This window comes from Tauraco erythrolophus, chromosome 1 (genome assembly GCF_009769465.1).
Source record: "Tauraco erythrolophus isolate bTauEry1 chromosome 1, bTauEry1.pri, whole genome shotgun sequence".
NCBI classification, from domain to species: Eukaryota; Metazoa; Chordata; class Aves; order Musophagiformes; family Musophagidae; genus Tauraco; species Tauraco erythrolophus.
Window position 1 is genome coordinate 47,033,402 of NC_141465.1, and position 17,378 is coordinate 47,050,779.

General features: G+C 42.0%; 1 protein-coding gene across 1 annotated transcript in view; it reads right to left on the bottom strand.

Annotated features, from left to right (window-relative positions):
• The window catches only part of PHEX (phosphate regulating endopeptidase X-linked), a 104,223-nt gene that overhangs the window by 64,539 nt on the left and 22,306 nt on the right, over nucleotides 1-17,378 (bottom strand). The window contains 6 exon segments of the mRNA XM_086608931.1: nucleotides 2,327-2,472; nucleotides 2,779-2,862; nucleotides 7,557-7,673; nucleotides 11,585-11,653; nucleotides 14,861-15,087; nucleotides 16,116-16,202. Coding sequence (XP_086465057.1) covers nucleotides 2,327-2,472; nucleotides 2,779-2,862; nucleotides 7,557-7,673; nucleotides 11,585-11,653; nucleotides 14,861-15,087; nucleotides 16,116-16,202 — 730 coding nt within the window.

Here is a 17,378-nt window from a genome sequence, read left to right on the forward strand (position 1 = left end):
GGGATAGAAGGTTTGTAACTGAAAAGAATATGAACTTGGTGAAAGTACCTTCTTATTCTCATGATGGTGCATCTCCTGAAATGATGAGAAGTTAATTCACGTTCTAATCACTGAAGAAAATCTAAAATTTTGGAATGCTTTACTAGGAATTTGATTGGTCTAGATATTTACTATAATAAACCAAATTAACGTTGTTTGCATTAATTTAACCTTTAAAATATCATATGGAGAATGACAAATGAGATTACCTAAAGGAAAATATCCTTGTTAAACTTTCAGAGTTCACCATACCGGGAAATGTTAAGACCTCATTGTTAGGAGTTTGCATTAAGATGATTTCCTAATTTTCTCAGGAGAAAACTATGACATTTTAAGTAACGAACACTATCATCTAATAGATAAACATGATCTTTGTTATCATGCAGTGACTGTTTGGATGGATTTTACATACAAGAATTTGAAGACTGCTTAGATTGAGTTTAGCACTATTTGCCATTTCTAACATTTTATGATTCAAATTTCTTAGTGCAAGACTGAGCAGAAAATGTATAAACCATTATCAGCTATAAGATATGCAGTGTGAATATACTGGAAATCAGACATTGTTCTTGCCCACCGCTCCCCCCAGTCTTTGGGGATCAGAAAGCTGGTCTCAAGCTTTGCTGAAGATGAGTGTTGCCATTCTTTCTAGTCATTATTCCAGCCTCCCTCTGCCATGACACACAGGTTGGCTTAACTCCTCTCCAATACTCAGATTTTCCCTGAATAAGACCCCAATGGAAAAAGTCTCCAGGTATTTACTCTGTAGTTACAGAATATATTTGCGTGTAAATGTATTTGTACACAGGGAATGACTAATTCTCTGTTGTCTTTCTACATGTGCAACCTCTAAATCAGCACTTTATCCCCACTGACGTAACTAACTGAGATACAAAGCATTGACAGCCCAAACCATTTGGGAGACTTTCTTCAGCTGAGAAAGATCGGTAGCACACTAATGATACTTATGTGAATTTTGTAAAGAAAGGATGTTTAGTGATCTGTAGGCAGATCGATAATTTTTATTTTTCTTATTGTTTGATCTGTGTGTTATTTTTACAAATACTAAGGATTACTTAAGCATTCTGCCACTGGAGACATAAAGCAACAGTAGAATCGTAGAATCATAGAATGGTTAGGGCTGGAAGGGACCTTCAAAGGTCATCTAGTCCAACCCCCCTGCAAGGAACAGGGATATCTCCAACTAGATCAGGTTGCTCAGGGCCTTGTCCAGCCCGGCCTTGAACGTCTCCAGGGATGGAGCATCCACCACCTCTCTGGGCAACCTGTTCCAGTGTTCTACAACTCTCATGGTAAAAAAATTTTTCCTAATATCCAATCTGAATCTACCTCCCTCTATTTTAAAACCATTACCCCTTGTCCTATCACAACAGGCCCTCCTGAACAGCCTCTCCCCATCTTTCTTGTAGGCCCCCTTGAGGTACTGGAAGACCGCTATAAGGTCATCCCGGAGCCTCCTCTTCTCCAGGCTGAACAGCCCCAACTCTTTCAGCCTGTCCTCATAGGAAAGGTGCTCCAGCCCTCTTATCGTCTTTATGGCCCTCCTCTGGACCCTCTCCAACTGGTCCAGTATAAGAATAACGCTTCTGATCGAGCCTCTTTTTTCCAAAATGTAAATTTAGTTGTGGCCATACTGTACAATCAGCAAAGACAGAGTTATAGAGACAACAGCCTAACAATATTTTTTTTTTAAGTTCAGCAACACTTCAGCAGAGAGCAAATCATCACGGAAATCACATAGATGTCATCAATAATGATGTTTCGAAATGGGATGTCATCTTCACATACACTTTTTTCATCACACTGCCCAAATTTGTCTTGCTTCCCTGTGCAAAGTATATCTACTATGTTAAATTTGAGCTACCTGCACTTTACAACTATGTTCTGCAGCTGTAAATGATTTCACTTTTTTTTGGCAATACAATTGCCAACCATACCCTGGGCTCCATCAAAAGAGGCGTTACCAGTAGGTCAAGAGAGGTGATTCTGTCTTTTTACTCTGCCCTCGTGAGACCCCACCTGCAGTACTGCATTCAGCTCTGGGGCCCCCAGCCACAAGGACATGGACCTGTTGGAGCAGGTCCAGAGTCGGGACACAAAGATGATCAGAGGGCTGGAGCACCTCTCCTGTGAAGACACACTGAGACAGTTAGGGTTGTTCAGCCTGAAGAAAAGGAGGGTCCAAGGAGACCTTAGAGCAACCTTCCAGTATCTAAAGCTGGAGAGAGACTTTATACAAGGGTGTGTAGTGATAAAAAAAACTTACTTTTTCCTTTCATTTTCTAGTATCCTGAATAAATCTTTGAAGTACTGGGGAACACGGACAATCACATTTTCTGAAGGACCTATATCTTTGAGCTCAGGATAGAGTCTGGTGTCAATCACCTTCTTGATATATCCCAGCCAGTCAAACTGCAATGACAAAGAGAAGGCTAGTTAAAGCAGATCATGAAGAGAGATGATTTACTAAGTTGCACCTTCACGACTAATGGTTTCAAAGCTTTACTTATTAAACATTTAGAAACTATTGCACTTTGTCATTACATGTGTTTTTGAACATCAGTGAAGTCATAACTCTTTTTAAAAGAACATACATTGTAATTGAGTACACGCATTGCTAATGACATGCCTTTAACATGCTGCTCTGCACACTAAAGGTGATTTTAATTATATAGGTCAGATGTTAAAAAAATAATTTTGCAATTATACCCAACCAACCTGTGGAATCATAGCACTAAGCTCCGATATGTTCATTTTGTTGTACATCACCTCACTTGTTCGATTTTCATATGGAATCATGATCTGGGGTAAAAAAGAAAAATCATAAAACCATCAAAACAAGGATTATCTTGCAGGGACCTGCTCTTATATCATTACTGTCCATCATACTCCCAGTGCAGAAATACCTCACCACCTGTTTTCCAAGCATTCATGGCATTAACTTCCCTATCTGAGGATGAAACTTAACTATGAGAAATAGAACACAGTTCACTGTCAGTTTAACTCATTATTGTGGAATTTAATGAGCTGCATGTCTTCTTTGAACACATTAGACATAAAAGCACACCTAGACCATTAATACTTAATCTCGTCATGTCAGGTAGAAGCCAGTTCCAAACTATATGGTTTAAAAGGTCAAATCTGAGATAGGTGTTCTCAAAGTGCAGCTCATCTCTTGGATTTGAACATGTTCTTGCTATGGCCTGACTCAATCTGAAGGAAGAGCCAAATACACACAAGTTTCTCCTCATTTTACCTCACCATCTTGATTTCCATAGCAGGAGACCTGGGTATACAGGCCAGACATGAATTAAAGCAATTCTCCAACCAGGCCTCTCATCTGGGTGACCAGCGAAGCCAGACTTCAGGATCCTCTGTAGCATCAAAGTCCAAGGACATAGCAAAAGAAATCCTAAATCTAAAGCAAGTCCTTTTATAACTGACAAGAGACATTCAGATTCCAAGACAGCAGTATAGTTCTCAACAGAAAAATAAACCAAGTACAAGACATGGTTCAAAATTTTCTCAGTGTTCAAGAGAAACAAGAATTCCCGATGCCAATTCCATTCCTGCTCTAAGGTGAATCCTATACAACAGGATGTACACTGTGCAGTTTAAAGAGAACAGAGATGGACGCCAGACTAACCAGACAGCTGGCACTTCTCCAACCAAAATTCTGTAGTAAGTGTCTGCGGTTTTACTATTGCTCAAGCCACACAGGAAAAAAAAAACCCACTTTCTTCTCCCTTTCTGCAAAATTCATTTATCTGACAAATCTTTAAACTCTTCTTGAACCCATTTGCCCCCTTTCTCTCAAACCTAATTGAAATCTTCCTTGTACACAACAAGATCTCTCGAAGCATGCCACTCCTTCCTATATCCAAAGTATCTTACTTTTATTCTTGCTGTCTCTTCATGAGCCCACAAGTTCTCCATTATATACGTTCACTTAAAATGAATGCAGAGGAAAGCAGAGGAACACAGGAATTGGTGAAACCCTAAGTAACAAACAGGACTATCTCCTTTGAAACCATGGCAAGATGTTTACATAAATCATTGTGCTTTTTAGGGGTTATGCAACAATCCATGTCCCTGGACTCATGCCTAGTATCCGGACATATTTTACAAGGATTATTCCTACTAAAGGGAAATTAGGTAACCATAAGCAAGTATGGCTTCTTGCATAAGCGTATGCATTACTGATCCTGAGGGCTGTTACATGATCTATGTCATCTTATATGGCAACTTCACCTGCATACTTTGCGGATTAAAGCCCTGTAAGACATTCATTACATAAATTATTAGAGCCATCAGAGGTAGCAATGCATCTTCTTATATTGTCTTTCAACACAGAGATGGAAACAGCGATTTACTAGTATTGTGGATGGTCCTCAATTCTGCACACACACACCAGTAAGAAGCATCACTGCCTTTCCTCCTGTAGATTGCAACAACAGAACCCAGGGAAAAGTCACCTGTGGCATAACCTGTCCCATGCAACAGACTTCTCTGTTAACAGGAGACCCAGCATTTCACAGGGGACAGCTTCTTTCCGTGGCAATATGAAGAAATCCTCAGCTCAGCTGGCAGTTCTGCAAATCAGTGTCAAGTTTGTAGCCCTAACTTTTGCTGGTTTCCCAACAACGAGGCTAACTCTTCTCTCTAACTTTAGAAGTGGAACAATAGCAGACCTGCAGCTCCTAGGAGCAGCATTCCTGCAGTAGTCATACTGAAACAGGGATACAAGGAAGTAAAAATGCTCCTTCAGCCTGCAGGAGTTAACCTAATGCATAAGTTAAACTCCACAAGGGGGCAAAACGTCATCAAGTAAATCGGTCAGAACCGAGTACCAGATTTAAACCTGCTTAGCTTTAGTAAATTCAGTCGGTCCGCTAAATTAAAATTCACGGATTTTCTCATCCTCTCTCCCAGGGTGCCCCAAGAAAGCAGCTCAGGAGCTAACTGTGGTGCTACCGTAACCACAGCCCTCTCACTATCAAGCGCAATATCCTACCGCAGTCTTGTGCTGCTTTTAGACCCTTCCACAGAGAATAATCCTGGTCTGCTTCTTGAATACATGGTGATATATTCACAACACAGCTGCACAGCAGGGACTCAAATTCTGCCCAACCTCAAAATTATAGAATCATAGAATAATTTAGGTTGGAAAAGACCTTGAAGATCATCAAGTCTAAATGTTAACCTCACACTGCCAAGTCCACCACTAAACCATGTCCCTAAGCACCATATCTACATGTCTTTTAAATACCTCCAGGGAGAGTGACTCAACTACTTCCCTGGGCAGCCTGTTCCAATGCTTGATGACCCTTTCAGTGAAGCAATTTTTCCTAATATCCAATCTAAACCTGCCCTGGAGCAACTTGAGGTCATTTCCTCTCATCCTATTGTGTGTTAATTAGCAAAAGAGACCGCGGTCCCTTCCAACCCAAACAATTCTATGATTCTATGATATCCACCTCGCTACAACCTCCTTTCAGGTAGCTGTAGAAAGTGGTAAGGTCCCTCTGCAGACCCTTCCTACCCTCAAACAGATCAGCACTCCCATCCAACTTGGGCGTCATCTGCAAACTTACTGAGAGTGCACTCGATCCCCTTGTCCAGATCATTGATAAAGATATTAAACAGAACTGGTCCCACTACTGAGCCCTGGGGAATACCACCAACTGGATTTAATTCCATTCACCACAAGTCTTTGGGCCCGGCCATCCAGCCAGTTTTTAACGCAGCAAAGAGTACGCCCGTTCAAGCCATGAGTAGCCCGTTTCTCCAGGAGAATGCTGTGGGAAAGTGTCAAATGCTTTACTAAAATCCAGGTAGACAACATCCACAGCCTTTCCCTCATCCACTAAGCAGATCACTTTGTCATAGAAAGAGACCAGGTTAGTCAAGCAGGACCTGCCTTTCCTAAGCCCATGCTGATTGGGCCTGATCATCTGGTTGTACATGCCACATGGCATAAATCAAGATGATCTGGCATGTTACCTTCCCTGGCACTGAGGTCAGACTGACAGTTCTGTAGTTTCCCAGATCCTCCTTCTGGCCTTTCTTGTAGATGAACATCACATTTGCTAACATTTGCCTGCTCCTTCTTCCAAAGGTCATAAACTCTCTTCCCCCCACCCCACCCCCGCCCCGAGTTCCAGCCAAAGCTCTCTGTTCATCCAGGCTGGTCTTCTTCCCTGTTGGCTCATCTTTCAGCACATGGGGATGACCTGCTCTTACACCTTTAAGATTTCCTTCTTGAAGAATGTCCAGCCTTCCTGGGCTCCTTTGGTCTTCAGGACCGCCACTCAAGCGACTCTGTCAACCAGGCTCCTTAGCAGGCCAAAGTCTGCGCTCCGGAAGTCCAAGGTGGCAGTTCTGTTAACACCCCTCCTTACTTCTTCAAGAATCAAAACTCTATCATTTCATGATTGCTACGCCCAAGATGGCGTCCAATCACCACATCATCCACAAGTCCTTCTCTGTTTGCAAATAACAGGTCCAGCAGTGCACCTTCCCTAGTTGGCTCACTCACCAACTATGTCAGGAAAATATCTTCCACACACTCCAGGAACCTCTTAGACTGTTTCCTCTCTGCTGCATTCTATTTCCAGCAGACATCTGGTAAGTTGAAGTCTTGAAGTCCCCCATGAGAACAAGGACTAGTGATTCTAAGACTTCTCCCAGCCCCAGCTGCTTATAGAATATTTCATTTGCCTCTGCATCTGGGTTGGGTGGTCTAAAACAGTCAGCATGATATCTGTCTTGTTGGCCCTCCCTTTGATTCTTACCCATAAACACTCAACCTTGCCATCATGCTTGAGACAGTCAAAACACTCCCTAACATACAGGGCTACCCCACTGCCTCTCCTTCCTGGTCTATTCCTTCTGAAGAGTTTATAGCCATGCATTGCAGCACTCCATGTGTGCAAGTTATCCCACCATGTTTCTGTGGTTGCAACTATATCATAGCTTTCCAGCTACACAATGGCTTCCAGTGTAGATGCACTTCAGTTAGGCTATTGATCCTGCTGTCATCTTTTTGTGGGGAGAAGCCCCAGTTCCTACACGAACATTCTCAGGTGCTTCCACGGTTTCTAACACATTAATAATCCTTGTGCCTTTGCTGCCACATGGATCTCCATTCCCTACCTCCACTGAGATGGCAGACGAAAGACCTTGCTAGCACACTGTCCCTCAAACATTGGCATGCCACCCCCAGGTTTATCTGTAGTGAGTCTGATTGACATTAACCATTTAAAGAACCAAGAGCATTTGGCTAAGTTTTTTTTCCTCTGAGAATAAAATAATCAGTTTAACAATTAACTAAGGGAGTAATATTATTCATCCTTTCTTCATCAAGTTCTATTCCTTTCCTTCTACTTCCAAACAATGCTACTGCTAAGGCTGTTGATATAATGGCTTTCCATTTTGAAAAAGGATTGCACTTTCTTTTGTAAAAGTTACCTTCAATCCCACATTAGATTACCAACCTCAGCTATTTTAACTTCCAGTCTTAGAACCGACTTCATATCAGATTCAGCTCGTGAAGCGTTTGCACCCAGAAGCACTGCTGTATCAACCATGAACTGCAAAAAGGCATCTCGGTACTGTAAAGAAACAGAAAAAGTGAAATGACCACTGGATTTGCTCTTGAGCACAGCTGTAGCAGTAGACCAGAAATGCCCAGCTATAGCAAGGAGTAAAATACTTTGTACTTTCATACCCTAGCAACCAAAGCTGTGCTTTCCTTACCTTGAATGTCTGCTGTCATCAAGGAAAAAAGGAGAAATAACTATATTTACAGCTGTAAATATACTTTGCATGACAGACAGAGATGTCTGCTGTGGTTCATGGAGTATAAATCTCAGGAAATGCAAATGTTGCTTCTGAATTAGACTGGCAATGCTTACAGCTCTTACAATGGGATTAGATAACGTGTATGAGTGTACACCAGTATTTTATGCCAACTCATACAGTAACCAACATAAGACTGGGCTTGTATACAAGCACAACCTTAATGGCTGAGAAGACAGGGAGATAAAGGGACACTCCACTGAGCTCTCTGTGCTATTCCTGCCACGGCACTGCAACACACATACCTGCTACAGCGCTCAGCTCTGCTCTCCCCAGGCTATCTTAATAAAGCACATTTTAGTCTCAGCTGTATACACAAATGTTAGCAAAATACACTGTATGTAATGATACTCTAATGATTTCTGTGCTAACTTACCCCCAGCATAAACTTTCAGAGATCTTGGAAGAGTCAGGCTGCTCCTCATCAACTCGTACTGGCCCATAGGCCAACAAAAGCAAAACCACATCTCAACACATTTCCATCTTTAACCTTTTAGTAGGTACAATTCTTTGTACCCTGACATTGTCTAGTCTGATAGTGGCTAAAAAACTTACTAGCCTCTCAGGAAACTCAAAAGGGAAGCAAAACTGTAAAAACTTAATCAGTAGCAATGACTTGTCCCCCATGACAATCCAAGTGGTTATTTGCTTTGAGCTTTGAGCTGCGTGTGCTGGATACTGCCTACAGGCCTTCATTGAGCGAGGAGGCAGTGTCAAATGTTGATGCATCAAAGCCTTTGATAAACATCATGTCCTGGTTTCAGCTGGAACAGAGTTAGCTCCTCTTTTTAGCAGAACACGGAACTTGTGAGTTAAGACCTGGTTGCACAGCTGGCATCAGCAGCAGAGATTTGGTTTCTATGATCATGGGACCCTCTTTGAGAATTCACAGCTGCTTGGAAGAGACGGATTCTATTTGACTAAACAGGGCAAGAGTATCTTTGCCACAGGCTGGCCAACGTGGTAGGGAAAACTTTAAACTAAAAACAATGGGGGAGGGAGTGATTCCTCAAGAAACAACTAAAGAAGGTGAAGGTAGGGTAGGCAAGCCAAGGGCCCAGAGTGATGGGAAAAGAGGGAACATAGCAATCAATAAAAAAAAGAGCTGAAATGGAAGCTGTTTGAGGGTAAAGAAGGAAGCGTCTGCAGGACAACCTTAGAGGGAAAGCTTTCAAGGACATACTGGGGAATCAGCACAACTGGACGTCCCGTGGAAATATCTTTACACTAATGCATACAGCATGGGGAACAAACAGGAGGAGTTAAAAGTCTGTGTGCAGTTTCAGGGCTATGACCTCACTGGGATCATGGAAGCATAGTGGAATGACTTGCACAACTGGAGGGCTGCAATGGATGGATACAGGATTTTCAGAAAGAACAGGTTGTGAAGGTGAAGACAAGTTGCCCTTTATGTAGGAAACCAGTGGAAACGCATGAAGCTCTGCCTCAGTAACTCCAAGCTCGAGGTCGGTCCATTCTGACAAGGAGGAAAACAAGTAAAGATGGCAGGAGGCCTGCATAAGTGTACAAGGAGCTTCTAACTGAACTGAAAAATAAGAAGGAATTGTACAAGAGGTAGAAGCAGGGACAGGTGACCCAGGAGAATAGAGCTGCTGACCAGTCTTGTAGGGATATAGTTAGGAAAGCCAAGGCCAACCTGAAGTTGAATCTGGCAAGGGATGTGAAGGCCAACAAGAAAAGTTTCTACAAGTACATGACAGCAAAACGAAGACTAAAAAGAACATGGGCCTGCTGCTAAATGGGGAAGAGTGACAAATGACATGGAAAAGGCCAAGATACTCGATGCAACCCTTGCTGCAGTCTTTACTGGTAAGCCTGGCCTTCAGGAATCCCCAGCTGCTGAGACCAGAGGGGAAGTCTAGACCTGGGAGGGCTTATCCTTCGTGGAAGAAGACTTGATTGGGGAGCAAAGCAGATCCAAGGAAATCCAGAGGGTCTGGTAGGTTGCACTCATGAGTGCTGAGGAGGCTGGCTGATACCATTGCAAGGCCACTTCCAATAATCTTTGGAAGGTCACAACCACTGGGAGATGTCCCTAAGGACTGTTGAGAGTAAGCATCACGCCTATCTTCAAGGAACGCAAGAAGGAAGATCCAGGAAGCTACAGGATGGTCAGCTTCATATTTATCCCTGGGAAGATGATGAAGAAAATCCTCCTGGAAACTACTTCCAAACACATGAAGGACAAGGTAAGCATGGATTTATGAAGGGGAAATCATACTTAACCAACCTGATAACCTTGTACAATTGCATTAATATTTTGGTGGATAAGGGGAGAGCAGTTGTGGTTGCACCATAACACTATCAAGGTTTTCAATATTGCCTTCCTTAACATCCTCAGAGAAAAGTTGAAACAGTATGGGTTAGAGAAGTGCACAGTGAAGTGAATTGAAAGTGAGCTGAATGACCACGCTCAGAAGGTTGTGGTAAGCAGCACAAAGTCCAGTTGGAGGACAGTCATTAGTAGTATACCTCAGAGGTTGACAGTGGTGCTGATACTGCTCAACATCTTCACCTATGACCTGGATACCGGGACAGAGCACATTTTCAGCATGTCTGCTGTAGTACAAAACTGGGAGGAACGACTGATACACCATATGGTTGCGCTGCCGTTCAGAAGAACCTTGACAGGCTGAAGAAATGGGCCAACAGGAATGTCAAAGTTCAACAAGGGGAAGTGCCAAGCCCTGCATCTGGTGAGAAATAACTCCAGGAAAGAGCCCAGGCTGGTGGCTGACTGATTAGGAAGTAGCTTTGCAGAAAAAGCCCTGGGGGTTGTGCTGGACATCTACTTGAACATGAACTAGCAATGAGCCGTTGAAGCAAAGAAGGTCAACAGCACCATGAGCTGCATTAGGCAGATCGTTGTCAGCAGATCAAAAGAGGTGACCCTTCCCCTCTACTCAGCACTGATGTGGCCACAGTTGAGTGTTGGGTCCAGTTCATGGTTCTCCAGTAAGAGACATATGGCTGTACTGGAGCAGGTCCAGCACAAGGCAACAAAGCTGACTAAAGCACCTTTCATGGTCCAAAGCTGGACCAGAGCACCTTTCATGTACTGAGAGACTCAAAGAGCTGGGACGGACTGCTCAGCCTGGAGAAGAAGAGGCCTGATGTAGAGGGATAAAGAAGCCAGAGCCCCAGACTTTTCAGTGCGGCACAGTGACAGGACAAGAAGCCATGGCACAAATTGAAACATGAAATTCCATTCAAACATGAGAAAACACTTTTGCTATGGGAGTGGCAAAGGTTACCCAGAAAGGCTGTGGCATCTCCACCTGTGGAGATACTCAAAACCTGACTGGACACTGTCCTGGGAAACCTGCTGTAGCTAACCTTGCTTGAACAGAGAGGTTGGACTACACAAACTCCTAGAGGCCTCTTCCAAGGGGGAAGAAAAGCAGGAGAGACCCCAAATCTTACAAAAATCTTAATTTGAGAAACTTTACAAGAGTCTTTGTGGTAGTGGTGCTTGTGGTGGTGATGTTTTCCGATAGAAGATATCCTGAAAAATCTAACTACAAACAAACCACAACCCTTTTTCAGTTTGGAGCTCAACAAGACAAAAGCAATAACGAAAAAAACCTGAGGATGACAATGGTCACTCTGAGTTCCAGTTAGTAATACAGTTAGTAACACTTACAGATTTAGCTTCTGTGGTATTTTCTAGGTAATCCTCTCGAGATGTGAGAGAGAGGCTTGCTTGGTCGAGCTGTTAAAAATAACAAGAAGCAACATTTAATAGTTAAATTAATCAGAATTCAAAGATAGCCCTAAAAGCAACTTCAGAAGAGTTCATGTTTTTCTGACAATTACGGTAGATAAGTGTAAATATCTAATACATAATACACTGCATCAGCCTGGTATTTCCACAAGATTTCAAAACAACAGAAAGATGCTATAATGTGCTAACAGACGCTACCTAAATCACACTACTGTGATATGGAGAGCCTCGGATCCCCCTTGCAATGTCTGAGCCATCAACTACAGCAAAGAATCACCTGGTGTGGTTTATGTGTTTAAGGCTCTATTAGAGAGTAGAATAATGCAATAGGACTGGGTCTACAGGATCCAGCAGCGCCGACAACCATTCGTGCTATACATATTTCAAGGGCACAAGAGTCAGCTTGAGAAAAACGCTGGTCTAGTGTATGGACGAAATGCCCATCAGGTGCTGGAGCAAGCTAGCTGCTGTGCATCAGAAAAGCATCGCTAGCCTTCTTTGACTGAAATTGAGGTTATGCTCTTAAGCTTCACCCTAGACCAGCACTGAGTGTTGTATTTGGCTTTTTGAATAGATGTACTCAAACAGCGGGACACCAGCCACGGAAATGATTGCATGCATGCACAGGAAATTGTTATGCCTCCATTATATCAGCTAAAGATGTCTGGGAGATCCAGGCGGGTCTTTGACTTTCACTGATCTTTTTAATCTAAACATGGATCAAATTCATTGGTCTACAGTCACTCTAATATTAGAATAAGGTCCTCAAGGTAATTTCTAAGCCAGTCCTGAAAATTCATTGAGATCTGCATTTAGTCCTTTGAGTGAAACGACCACATGGGAGTATTTGCATACTGTATCAAGTTCCTAACCAGGCAAAAATCACAGCACAGAAGATGATAACTTAAAATCACTAATGGAAACTGAGATTTCCCAAAACACATCAACATGATCAGGTTAGGTTAGAGTACGGAAGCCAAAGCTGAAAACATAATTCAAACAGCTTCCAAACCCTGAACAAGATACTGATGGGAACCCAAACAACACTTTTGATGTTCTAAAATTATTATTTTGATGCTGTATTTTTAAAAAAGAGATTAGTAAATAGAAATTATATTTATTCATACAATTTCACGTAAGTAATTTTTAATCTAAATCCTACACCATATATATATTTCACATTTTCTAGATTTATAAATACACCTAGAATCTCAAATGAATGAATAAATGTCATATTTTCCTCTGCTGACTGATATTCTCAGCCTTTAAAATACACCATAAACAAAATAAAACAACTCATCCACTAAAACGAGAGTAGCTCTGTTGGTCAGTGCAATTCTGGTTCTTTGAAAAACAGTATCATCTTTTTTTCAGTATATCGAAACAAAAAGAATATACTTCTATGCTTTGGTAATAGTTAACTTCAGATGATTTGGCCTATTTCAAATACGCAACTGTTGCATGAAACGCTCATCCAAATTTTCCTGGCTTAAGAGTCAGATTTGACAATCTATTGAAACCAAGAAAGCACAAACATGAGAAATAAACAAGTTAAACAACTTCTTCAGCCCTTCAAGAAAAAAAAAAAAAATCACTTTGAATGCTGAACAAAGTTTTATTTGGAGTTTCTACTCTTTTCTGATCCATTCATGATTTTGCAATGCTGAACAAAAGAATTTTGCAATGGAGCAGTTTTCACAAGCAGATTGAAATACTTTGTGGTACATCTGCACCCCTGGGAATTTGTTAAAATATGGATGAAGTAGACTACTGGCTGATGCATTCCGCAGATCAAGTTCTTAATAAAATTAAAAACAACAACAGAATATCCTATGGAATAATATGTTATTTGTAGCATGCAGTTATTTAGATAACTAATTCTGAGGTGCCACTAAGCGTACTGAGCGAGGATACTGCTACGTATAATTCATTTCCAGCAGCAGTAAGGGTACGTCTGCCCAGCTCTCCACTGGCAGGTGACTTGAACTGAAATATTAGGACAGGAAATAACCAAGCATCTCTCCTGATTCTACTATTTCATTTCTTTTAAACAAATCTCCAGTCGAAGCAATCCTAACAGGATCTGAACAGCATCTTATCAGAATGACATCTTTAATATAGTGAACTGTCGATCTGCTGTTGACTTTTCAGGAAAACGTCCTAGACACAGGGAAAAGGTACCCTTCAATTTCATGCCAGTTAAATGCCTCAAGCCAAAACACATTTTAAAAAACTGACTCAGAATCGACATCCACTCCAGTACCACCACAGTTAACTGTTGTATGTTCCCCAAATACAATGTATTCTTGGCTATATTCCTACAGCCAGCTAAGATGCTAGCAACATAAGGATCATAGATTCTATTTTGTTGTGATTAATGGCATCATAACTTTCTTCTTTGTCCCTTCTCTTTTGCCTTCATTAGCTATTCTCTTGCAGCAGTGGAGGGCTGGTCTAATCTGGATACTTATCTCTACTTCTTAAACAACAACAATGCATTTGGCCCAGGCACTCAGTCTTGCCACGGTGACATCTCACAGTAACAGTTACAATTCTCTCTGGAGTTTTGTCAGACTACAGTGATGCAACGTTTTATGTGTCTTTTTCTCACTAATCTAAACTGTTGTGTAATGCCATGCACTGCTAGCAGACTGGCAACACTTTGGTCCATTTCAGTATAAAGGTAAATTCTGTATTTCAGGTTTAGAAGTGTTTGGGATACATCTGCGCTATAAGGCGCTACATAAGCACAAGATAATGCATTTCCATCTCAAGAAAAATAGCTCTACTTCAAAATATCTGCTACTGATGCACCGTTCTTCATCTTCACAGACAAAAAACATTCTTTGTGCAACTAATGAGTCATAAGCAGCACCCAGAACATGTGCAGGACTGAATATCCACCTCTCTCATTTTCACACAAATAAGACTCTAGACATTGGTTCACTGGGAACATATTTAACAATTTTTTTTCCATTTGAAAGAAGAAAACATCCTGTACAGAGAAATTTTTCACTAGCAGGTGGTTCTTAGTGACTTCTACATTCCTAGAAATTGTCACCTATGTACATTTGTAAGTCACTAGATAATAGCAACAATAATCAAGTGTAAACATTTGACATGTAAACACGTTATTTAAAAATTGAAACTGCAAAATATCATGCAAAGTAACCTACTAGATATGCTACATTGTACCTTCAGGATATATCGATGGGAGATTTTGTCATCAGCAGCCACATACAAACGAATGAAGACAGAGTTACTGTATTGACCCCGAAGAGTTGCCAAGGTTTGGACTAAGCTAAACCTCCTTTCTGACCACTGCCCTTCAGGTCCAATGTTGGATTCCAGCACAGGCCAGCGGAAAGGTGAATGCCTCAGTATACTCAGCAGGGGTTTCACATCAGCTTTTTCAATTTTATCTGAAACGTCAAAGTGTGACAACAATTACATTCCAGACAATTCAAATCCAGCAGCAGCAGCCACATAAATCTTTGTATCTTATCAACATTGATTGATTTCTAGGCAAAACAAAATATAATAGTTGAAACCCAAAGTCTCTGCTCTGCCTGTAAGCACAGAAGCACAGGAGTCCAGTTTACCTGAATCAAGAATAAGAGGGGCAAATCAGTGCCTTTCAAAAAAGGCAAAGGATTGGAATTAAGTCAATTCAAAAAATATTCCACACTTAAGAACTAGCACAGAAACGTCACTGTTCTGAGAGGAGGTTATTGCACATAATTAAAGCTAGAGGGTCAGCATCTCAGCACCAAGGCTGCGGGCAGGCTGTCTCTATTGCTGACAGTCTCAGGCCATGCTGGAAGAAAGTTGCTCAGGAAGTCAGAAGGACAAAGCGAACTTTGAAGGACGAAGTCCGCTCCCTTCCAACTCCTCTGTCCCAACCCAGTGTACATCACCTTACAGCAACATTTACAAGCTCAGGAATAGCACTCTGCAAATGTGGCTATAGGGCTCCCCATCCAAATTTGCTTGATATCCAGATAACTCGAAGCTAAAGAGTCCATGGCTGTCTATACCCAGCCCTGTGGAAGTGTTAAGATTAAATTTATTTAGTGAAAGGCAGACAGTGCTGAGAAACAGGCTCCTGAAAGTGTTAGTAGAATTTCATCAGAGAGCTCCTCTGATTTACCAGGTACTACCCCCCCACACCCCCAGGGCATGGTTTTGGCATCCTTTTGCAAAGTTAAATATCCCTTCACAGTTTCCTGACAAGCAGAGGTCTCTGTAAAACCGACTTTTTGTGCCTTGGTGTACCTCAGTCTCGATAGCCAAATTCAGAAATGTGTCGAAGACCCTCTGGGTATTCAGTTGAATCCAAAACAGTGAAACTTCTGTGTCTGCATAAAGCTTCACAGAGCTCAGTGGAGAGCAAAAAAGCCTGCCTTTATAAACACAGGTAACGTGGTCCTCCTCAAATCAGGCCACTTACTCTCATTCATGCAGGATGCATAAAGGATCTTGGCCTTCTGTACAGCTTCACTGTCTCGTCTTTTGCTGATGGGTTTCTCAAGCAACGCTGAAGAAAGAAATGAAATGTTTTTTCAATACACTGGAAAATGTAGGAACTGTCTTCTTGCCTCTCTCAACATTGGTTTTAATCATAACATTTGTTTAATTAAGGATGAGGTTCCACAGGTATTTTCCTAAGTAGTGACGCAGATATAAGAGGTGGTTTTGCACTTTTTCCCACGCCCAACAGAGAAGGATTTTTATTTATTTATTTTTTAAAAAAAATGTTTTAAAGCCAGCTGACAGATACTGTTTATTGCTTGTCCTCACAAACAGCCAGCCTCAGCAAACTGAGGGGACAGGGCATCGTAGGGCAAGGGTGGGAACGAGCGCACAGGGTATGGAGTCCAGGATTCTTTCAAGCAGCTCAGCCTCTGGTGCTAGTACATTGTGAAACCGGGGTCTAATGAAGTAGGTCACAAGATCCCAGGAGCAAGACCACTGGCGTTCACTTATGCCAGCTCTGCTGCCGTTGAGAGAAAGTAACGGAGAATCGTCCCATTGTCTGTCAAATGCACACAAGCTCAGTCTTTTAAATGACGCAGAAGAACAAGTGTCCAACTAGTATTTGAAAAGCTGCACTATATAGCTCCCTCACACTATAGTTATCAAGCTCCTTGATGCCTGAAAGCCAGACTAGCTTTTCCAAGATGTCATCTCTCTGCATTCCTTGCATTCCTCACATTATGTTATGGAAGTGATATAGCATGAAAAGTGCATCTGAACCTCTGCAGTCCACTCTCAGACACTTCAAGCCATTTTAACCAAGTTGTAAATCAGCCATGATGCAGTTGCAGATATACATCCTATGGCTAAATGTAGAGGCAGCTTAGCTTCAGTGAGATCTATCAGCTCCAGTGTAGCACAGCATGAGCACTTCCACGGCCAAGAGAATCATAGAATGGTTTGGGTTGGAAGGAACCTTAAAGATCATGTAGTTCCAACCCCCCTGCCATGGGCAGGGACACCTTCCGCAAGATCAGGTTGCTCAAAGTCCTATCTAACATGGCCTTGAACACTTCCAGGGATGGGGCATCCACAACTTCTTTGGGCAACCTGTTCCAGTGCCTCACCACCCTCTGAGTGAAGAGTTTCTTCCTTAGATCTAATCAAAATCTGCCCTCTTTCAGTTTAAAGCCATTGGCCCTTGTCCTATCACTACACACCCTTATAAAAATCCCCT